The sequence below is a fragment of the Symphalangus syndactylus genome, chromosome 18 (genome assembly GCF_028878055.3).
Source record: "Symphalangus syndactylus isolate Jambi chromosome 18, NHGRI_mSymSyn1-v2.1_pri, whole genome shotgun sequence".
NCBI lineage: Eukaryota > Metazoa > Chordata > Mammalia > Primates > Hylobatidae > Symphalangus > Symphalangus syndactylus.
In genome coordinates, this window is record NC_072440.2 from 64,456,522 (window position 1) to 64,465,000 (window position 8,479).

The window sequence follows — 8,479 nt, forward strand, 5'->3', positions numbered from 1 at the left end:
CTCTCTCTAAAACAGTGATGCAACCTTCTTGGGGTTATTTCTTGAAAATACTTGGCGGCCTCCATGCTTCTGTTTTCTTTAGCCAGGTGGTCAGGAGGGTTTACAAAGAATGCCTGGGCTCCCCCGCAGGTGCCGGCAGATGGGGTAGCAAATGGTCCTGTGCCTCCACCTGCTCTGGGAGGGAGTCTCCTGTCTCTAGGCCTGGCCCCTTCCTAACCCTCCACATATCCTGTTCTCCAGAGACTTCAGAACCCACTCCTGAGAACAGCGAAGCCAGGCACTTATGGGAAGACCAAATGCTGCCAGAACACGGATTGTCCAGGGATTACATTCCAGCATCTTATTAGGTATCTGGATCTGTTGGGAAAAAAATTAGAAACTACGTATAAAACGTAAAAATATTCAAGTATCAAAAGGTTATTTAGGATGAAAGTTTTAAAACAAGTCATCAGCAAGCTGCTACCACCAAGTGGAGGCTTTTACAAAAGTTGAGCCAGTCCACTGAGCTGAGAGGACAGAAATGGAGTCAGCTGTGCTGGGGCAGGGGCAGGGACACTTGGGGCAGGGAGTGTGTGGGCAGAGAAGCCAGAGAATTCCCGGCCTGTGGAAGCCAAACACGAGAGCCTGGGCCGGAAGGGCGGTCAGGATCGGGGGACGAGGTCGCTCTCCCTGGAGAAGGAACCCTAAAGTGCGTAGCCTGGGATTCTCTCCCTGGGGGTCCTGTCGCCCGACATTTCATGGGCCTTCTGAGCTGCCTTCCAAGGAGGACAAACACGGCAACAAAAGACCCATTTCTGCACAAAAATCCTTCTGGAAAGAAAAAGAAGAAAGGCAAGAATGGAGTCCAAACGCTCCCCAGTGCTGACTAAGCCTCTCCAACCCTGTTCTAAGTGGAGTGTGGTTTCTAAGTCAGGGAATGGAAGAGGCCCCACCCACACAGGCCTTGGCCCCACAGGATGAAGCAGCAGCGTTTATTCCAGATACAATAGTGAGGGAATCCGGTCACGTTCCCTCCTCCCCAGAGAGGGCACATCTCGACAAGTGATTCGGTAGAAATCTTTTAGACTCTATAAGTTAAGTTCATAAAAACCACTCCTTTCACCCTGTCTCCCAGGGCCAGGCCTGGACTCTGAGATGAACTGGCTTGGGGGCGCCCTCGGGTGGCCACATAAAAAACCCACAGTCTGAGGCCAGCCTGGGGCTCTCAGACCTGGGCGGGACCTGCCCAGGCCACCTGTCCTTCCGCTTTGGGCCGCTGTCTCTTGGCAGATGGCCTGACACTTGGGGGTGGCCCAAGGATGCCTCAGAAAATCTTGATTCCCACTCTACAGATGGCTTGATAAGCCAGAGGTTTCCAGGCTGTCTGTCAGCCTCCAGGAGATGGACTGGGACCTTTAGACATCGGTGGAGAACAGGATGCTCTGTCTCTTGCTGTCCAGGGCAGGGATGGCCTCCAGCCACAGGAAGTACAGCAGCACCTCGACCTGCCCTCGCAGAGTGGGGAAGAGGAGAGTGGCTCAGAGGGGAGCTCACAGCTGCTGGTGGGGAGGTCTTTGGGACCCAAGTCACCAAGTCCACCTTAGATGCTAGAAACCCCTGCTGGTGTCATGAACCCCTGACAGTGAGACGGGGGTGGGGTGGGGTCCTGACAAGGCATGACTTGTTGGGTGGGGGGTGGTTATTTATTTTAGAGACGCACAGGGCCTTTCTCTGTCCCCCGGCTGGAGTACAGCAGCTCCATCGTAGGTCACTGCAGCCTCTAACTCCTGGGCTCAAGCAATCCTCCTGTGTCAGCCTCCCAGATACCTAGGATTACAGGTGTGTGCCACAATGCCTGGCTAATTTTTCTTTGTATTTTTTCTAGAGACAGGGTTTGCTACATTGCCCAGACTGGTCTCAAACACCTGGGTTCGGTTTTCCTGCCTCGGTCTCACAAAGTGCTGGGATTACAGGCATGAGCCACCATACCCGAACACTTGGGGTGGTTTTAAGCCCCCAGCAAGGTGCACCAGCAGGACCAGGAGGTGGCCTGGCCATCCCCTATCACTCCCATCCATGCAAACCTAGGCAAGTCCCTCTCTCTGAATCTCAGCCACCACCACATACGATGCAAGTAGGAAGATGGGCAGGACTAGGGGTGGGGCAGGCAGAGGCCACCTCTGTCAGGCTGGGGTGGCATGGGCTGGAGACTGTCTTCCCATACCTGGGACATGATCTCCAAGGACCTGCTGTCGGTCATGGTGATAGGCTGGCTTGGATTGGCAGGGAGCTTGCTCTCCTTCTCGGAAGGCTGGAGCAGCGTGGGGCCAAAGACCGTGGCGAGGTTGTGCAGGGACATCTTATTGACTGCCTCCTCCTCTGCCACCCTGTAGAGGACCAAAGCAGAGGGTGTCATTACAATGCCACCACCAGGAGAGAGGCAGAGGGGCTGTGCCGTGCTGGAGTCCTCAGGGAGGGAGTGACCTCGACCCTGGCTGTGCTGCAAGCTGACTTCAGCCCTGGTACTTCTGGGTCTCAGTGGCCCAGGACAAGGGGCCAGCTCTGGGCTGGTGGGGAGGTTTTCATGATGTGGTTGGGAGGGAAGAGAGGGGTCCAAGTGCACTGCTGGCCGTGTCCAAAGCTCTGAGCTCTTTGTTAAGGCCACAGTGCAGAGGGAGGAGGGTGGCAAAGAGGAGAGGCAGGGGCAGGGGTGGCAGTGGTGCTAGTCCTTAGAAGCAGTGAGTTACTGCAGACAGGGGTCAGGGGAAAATGTCCTTGGTGCTGGGGGTCTGGTGGGAGCAGAGGGGCACCCCGCGGCCTGGGGACCTGGAGCCCCAGGCAGCTACGGGAGAGCTGGGCTACCTTTTCAGGTGGTCCAGAAGGAAAAGGAAGGGGAGCAGGTTGGCCTCTGGCAGGGACAGCAGCAGGTTGAGCATGCAGCTCTTCTTTGCAACTGGGTCTGGAAGAGCTGCAGGAGGCAGTGGGTTACTCCTTGGGGTCACAACGAGCCAGAGACCTCTCCGGAGGTGGTCACATGGAGCGCCCGGGACATGAGTCCTTGTGCAGTTTAGGCTTGTCATCATCGTCACACACACAGCGCTGGCCACCAGTAATGACCCTGCGAGGGGCACCTGTGTGGGGTGTGAACCACCTGAACGCCTTTTCTCTACCTCGCAGGGGTCAGCAGCACCCGGCAAACAGCAGCAGGAGGAGCCACTAGAGCAGCTGCTCATGGGCAGAGCTGCCCTTGGGCAACTCCTGCCACCACCCCCTCCCCAGGGGAGCCCGAGGCAGCGGAGGTTCGGCATGGAATGAAACAGGGGAGTGAGGGACACAAGGAGGTGGGAAGTAGGAGGGCCCCAGCCCCACCAAGTATGGAGAGACCCCCTCGTCGTCCTGGACACCACAGGGGCACCTGCAGGCTGGGAGACCAGCTCCTCTGTGCATGGGCCTGGGAGGCAGACCTGCCCTAAGGGTGATGCAGAGGCTCCAGGTGCTGCAGACGCCAGCGCCCACTCTAGACATCAGCCTCCAGGTTGACTAAGGGTCAGGTCATGTTTGAAACCATGCTTGGCTGCACCAGGACCCATGGCAAGAGCGCCTGGGCACCAGCGTTCAGCCCTGGTCCGCAGGAAGGAGGACAGCAGACTTTAGGACCCCACAGCACGGCAGTGCTGACCATTTCACCCACGTGGCCTCCTTGAGAAATACGGACGGGGAGCCCTCTGGGGATGGGCAAGGTCTTCCAGGACAGGCTCGGTTTTGGTCCCCTGCTTTCTGAGGTTGGGTTAAAATGCTGACCATGGCAGAGAGGGCACAGCTCAGGTTCCCACACCTCACTTTTCACAGCCTCCAAGGGCAGCAGTGCACATGGAGGAGACATCTCCCACGAGGCCAAGTCCTCTTTGCTGAGGACAGTTGCACAGGTAGTGCACTGCAGAAGGGTAACACCTTAGAGGGGGTGTCATTTGCATCATAGATGCAAAATTCACCGGTGAAGACTGATGTAGTTTGTCCCTAAAGTTTTGCTTTGATTTGCAGATATTTATCCATGGCAGTTTCCTGAAAGATGTCTATAGAAGGTTTTGAGGAATGGGAACCTTTTAATTTGCTACTAAACTAAACCCCAAGGGCCCATTATATGCCAGCGTGGTCCTAGAGATTCCATACTCATTCAGTTCCTTTTCATCATAGGAAGTGGGCATTATAATATCAGGTCCACTGTAAGAGGTGGAGGCTGGGCGTGGTGGCTCATGCTTGTAATCCTAGCACTTTGGGAGGCCTACCTGTGCAGATCGCAGGAGTCCAAGAGTTTGAGACCAGCCTGGGCAACACGGTGAAACTCTGCCTTTACAACACATACAAAAAGTTAGCCGGGCTTCGTAGCATATCCCTGTAGTCCCAGCTATTCGGGAGGCTGAGGTGGGAGGATCGCTTGAGCCTGGGAGGTGAAGGCTGCAGTGAGCCCAGATTGCACAACTATACTCCAGCTTAGGCCACAGAGCAAGACCTTTTTATTCTCAAAAAATAAAATAAAATAATAAAAAGAAAGAAAGAGAAAGGAACAGATCAATAGGTACAATAAAGTAACGTTTGTATAAAAAAAGCAAAAGAACATATTTGTTTATTTGGATATTTGCTTATGTTCATAAACTACCTCTAGAAAGATACCAAGAAACTGAATCTATTTGGTTGCATCTGAGAAGCTACAGGAATAGGGACGGGGTTGAGATGGTGCTTTCTGAATTTTGAAATATACAAATGTATTGTCTATTTAGAAATAAGTGGGCCAGGCGTGGTGGCTAGGCCGGGTGCGGTGGCTCTCGCCTGTAATCCTAGCACTTTGGGAGGCCGAGACTGGCAGATCACTTGAGGTCAGGAGTTTGAGACCAGCGTGGCCAACATGGTGAAACTCCATCTCTACTAAAAATACGAAAATGGCCAGGCGCTGTGGCTCACCCTTGTAATCCCAGCACTTTGGGAGGCTGAGGCGGGCAGATCACCTGAGTTCAGGAGGTCGAGACCAGCGTGACCAACATGGAGAAACCCATCTCTACTAAAAATACAAGATTAGCCTGGCGTAGTGGCGCATGCCTGTAATCCCAGCCACCCAGGAGGCTGAGGCAGGAGAACCGCTTGAACCTGGGAGATGGAGGTTGTGCTGAGCTGAGGTTGTGCCATTGTACTCCAGCCTGGGCAACAACAGCGAAACTTTGTCTCACAAAAAGAAACAACAACAACAACAACAACAACAACAAACCACACACAAAAATAGCTTCGTGTGGTGGTGGGTGCCTATAATCCCAGCTACTCAGGAAGCTGAGGCACGAGAATTGCTTGAACCTGAGAGGCAGAGGTTGCAGTGAGCCAAGATCAGGCCACTGCACTCCAGCCTGGGCAATAGAGCAAGACTCAATCTCTAAATAAATATATAAAATAAATAAATAAATAAATAATATTAAGACAAAAATCATAAGGACATTACATAAACCACGTTATGCCAGTGATTTTTTAAAATATCAAAACAGGCAGTTTTATAGAAAAATATAACTTCAGGCCAAGTGGGGTGTCTAATGCTTGTAATCCCAGCACTTTGGGAGGCCGAGGTTGGCGGATCACTCAACCTCAGGAGTTCGAGAGCAGCCTGGCCAACATAGTAAAACCCCAACTCTACTAAAAATATAAAAATTAGCTGGGCATGGTGGCACATGCTTGTAACCCCAGCTACTCGGGAGGCTGAGGTGGGAGAATCACTTGAACCTGGGAGGCAGAGGTTGCAGTGAGCCAAGATCACGTGACTGCAACAGAGAAATTCTGTCTCAAAAGAAAAATATAACTGCATAAAAACGAAGTAGGGAGAAACAGAAAACTTTGTCTAGATCTAGAACCATTAAAGGAATTGAATGTTTATTTTAAAATCTGTATCCCATCCCCTCAAAAATCTCACAAAAAGACAAAACCAAAGAAAAGCACCTGGCCCAGATGATTTTATAGACAGCAAACATGAGGACCTGACGGTCAGCTGGCAGTGGGATGAGGCTGACCCCATCCTCTGCTTTAGCCACGGGAAGCCTCCCGTGGAGCTGTAGGAGCTCGAGATGGCATTGCGTTTGGTGCATGAGCTGGTGCAGGAGGGCTGGGATGTCTGGTTGGATCTGACTTCTGACCTCTGGGCATGGAGGTCTCTCTGCAGAGGCCCGGGCCTGGGCACAAAGGGAGAGTGGCCTTCATTATCCCGCAGGGGCCTAAATGCAGACCGTGCATCCCCGGTGACCTCGGGGACCCTTCTCTGATCATCAGGATTCTCTTGGGACTCTGGGGTCCTTGTCCTGCTCAGGCATCCCTGCCCCACTCTCCTTCAGGGCCCTCGACATGATCTTCCCTGGACACGAGTCTGGGGACAGCTGGGTGTTGTGGGCCCCAAAGGGGTGACTTCCTGCTCCTGGGCCCCACAGAGAGTCCTTGTGCTCAGGGCAGTGGCTGAGCTGGAGGATGCGCTGGAACTCGGAGCACACAGCACTGGCTTGCTGTGGTACCTGTGCCATGAAATTAAAGGCAGTATCACCAGGAAGGAACACAGGGCTTGCAGGATCACGGAAAACCTTCTTAGTGTTATCTTGACACCACTGATGCCAAGTGTCCAGGTGCTTGTAGGATGGCCTGCCACTCAGTCCAGGGGCAGGAGCAACGGGGAGATCCCACAAGCAAAGTGAACTAGGGGATGGGCTGAACGGGCTCCAGGCAACTGAGCCCTACTGGCAGGTCCTCGGCCTGGGCCCGGACAGGAATGAGGGGCACAGAGTGCCCAGGTAACGGCTCCTGGGAGCAGTGGGGAACCGTCGGATGCTTGAACTCTCGAGAGCTGGGCTCTGAGCGTCCTCGTCGAGCTGCCAACTCGGCCAAAGACTGAGCCAACAGTTTCTTCTGTTGCCGGGCAACGCGCCTTTTAAACCTGAGGGAGTGGCTGAGCATGCAAAGAACCCGCGCGAGTGACAGAGCGACCTTAACAGATTAGCGCGGCAAGGTTGCCGGGCAGCGCATCTTTTAAACCTGAGGGAGGGGGTGCGCGTGCACAGAATGGCGCGAGTGACAGAGCAACCTTAACGGGTTAATTAGCGCTGCAAGGTACCCGTGCAAGATACCTGCTGGCAATGGCGGCCGGCAGACCTGGGGGGGGCATGCAAGAGGTATTGGAGGGAGAGACGCCGGCACAAAGGTCGCGGGAAGAACAGGTGCCCACAATGGCTGCAGATCTGCCCGTGGATCACTGAAGATTCCTGCTCTCCTGCTGAGGTGGAGATTGCAGGGAGCTGAGATCGCACTATTGCACTCCAGCCTGGGCAACAAGAGCAAAACTCCGTCTCAAAATAAAAAAAAAGAAAAAGAAAAAAAAGAGGCCCGGCGTGGTGGCTTATGCCTATGATCCTAGCACTTTGGAAGGTCAGGACGGACAGATCACGAGATCCGGAGTTGGAGACCAGCCTGGCCAACATAATGAAACCCCGTCTCTAGTAAAAATACATATTTAGCCAGACATGGTGGCACGCGCCTGTAGTACCAGCTACTCCGGCGGCTGAGGCAGGAGAATCATTTGAACCTGGGGGCGGGGAAGGGATTGTGATGCGCCGAGATCACGCCACTGCACTCCAGCCTGGGCAACAAAGAAATGATCTGTCTTTTTTTTTTTTTTTTCTTGAGACGGAGTCTCCCTCTCTCTCCCAGCCTAGAGTGCAGTGGCGCCATCTCGGCTCACCGCAAGCTCCGCCTACCGGGTTCACGCCATTCTCCTGCCTCAGCCTCTGGAGTAGCTGGGACTACAGGCGCACGCCACCACGCCCGGTTAATTTTTTGTATTTTTAGTAGAGACGGGGTTTCACAGTGTTAGCCAGGATGGTCTCGATCTCCTGACCTCGTGATCAGCCCGCCTCAGCCTACCAAAGTGCTGGGATTAAAGGCGTGAGCCACCGCGCCAGGCCGAGACTCTTTCTTAAAAATAAAGGCCGGGCACGGTGGCACTTTGGGAGGTGGAGGCGGGCGGATCACGAGGTCAGGAGTTGGGAGACCACCCTGGCCAACATAGCGAAACCCCGTCTCTACTAAAACTACAAAAAATTAGCCGGGCGTGATGGCCGGCGCCTGTAGTCCCAGCTACTCCCGAGGCTGAGGCAGGAGAATGGCTTGAACCCGGTAGGCGGAGCTTGCGGTGACTTGAGATCTCGCAACTGCACTCCAGCCTGGGTTACAGTGCAAACCTCCGTCTTGAAAAAAAAAAGAGAGACAGAGAGCGAGACAGAGAGAAAAAGGTTTATTATTTTGAGACTCCGTCTCAAAAAAAAAAAAAAAAGACAGAGTCTGGCTCTGTTGCCCAGACCAGAGGGCAGTGACGCGATCTCGGCGCATCACAATCCCTGCCCCGACCCCGGGTTCAAGTCATTGTGCTGTCTCAGCCGCCCGAGTAGCTGGTACTACAGGCGCGTGCCACCACGTCTGACTAAATTTG

General features: G+C 53.8%; 2 protein-coding genes across 2 annotated transcripts in view; one reads left to right on the top strand and one right to left on the bottom strand.

The window, feature by feature from the left end:
- Positions 1-1,351: 1,351 nt before the first annotated feature.
- On the bottom strand, positions 1,352-5,849 carry LOC134733548 (breakpoint cluster region protein-like). Its single transcript, XM_063623465.1, has 4 exons — positions 4,266-5,849; positions 2,842-3,110; positions 2,204-2,366; positions 1,352-1,484 (listed from the first exon to the last, which is right to left on the bottom strand). Exons 1-4 carry the CDS (start codon positions 4,338-4,340, stop codon positions 1,395-1,397), a joined length of 597 nt encoding a protein of 198 aa, XP_063479535.1. The 5' UTR covers positions 4,341-5,849; the 3' UTR covers positions 1,352-1,394.
- Positions 5,850-7,130: 1,281 nt separating this feature from the next.
- The window catches only part of LOC129467515 (putative POM121-like protein 1), a 6,456-nt gene continuing 5,107 nt past the window's right edge, over positions 7,131-8,479 (top strand). Inside the window, 1 exon segment of the mRNA XM_063622371.1 lies at positions 7,131-7,211. Coding sequence (XP_063478441.1) covers positions 7,131-7,211 — 81 coding nt within the window.

What these genes read in the sequence shown, in the direction of transcription:
- LOC134733548 (XM_063623465.1), bottom strand. Translation starts at nt 4,340, where the DNA reads ATGTGTTGTAAAGGCAGAGTTTCACCGTGTTGCCCAGGCTGGTCTCAA. An exon ending in GACTCCTGCGATCTGCACAG is followed by an intron (nt 3,111 to 4,265) that starts GTAGGCCTCCCA and finishes CACCCCACACAG; the next exon opens with GTGCCCCTCGCAGGGTCATT. An exon ending in CCTTGGAGATCATGTCCCAG is followed by an intron (nt 1,485 to 2,203) that starts GTATGGGAAGAC and finishes CTGCGAGGGCAG; the next exon opens with GTCGAGGTGCTGCTGTACTT.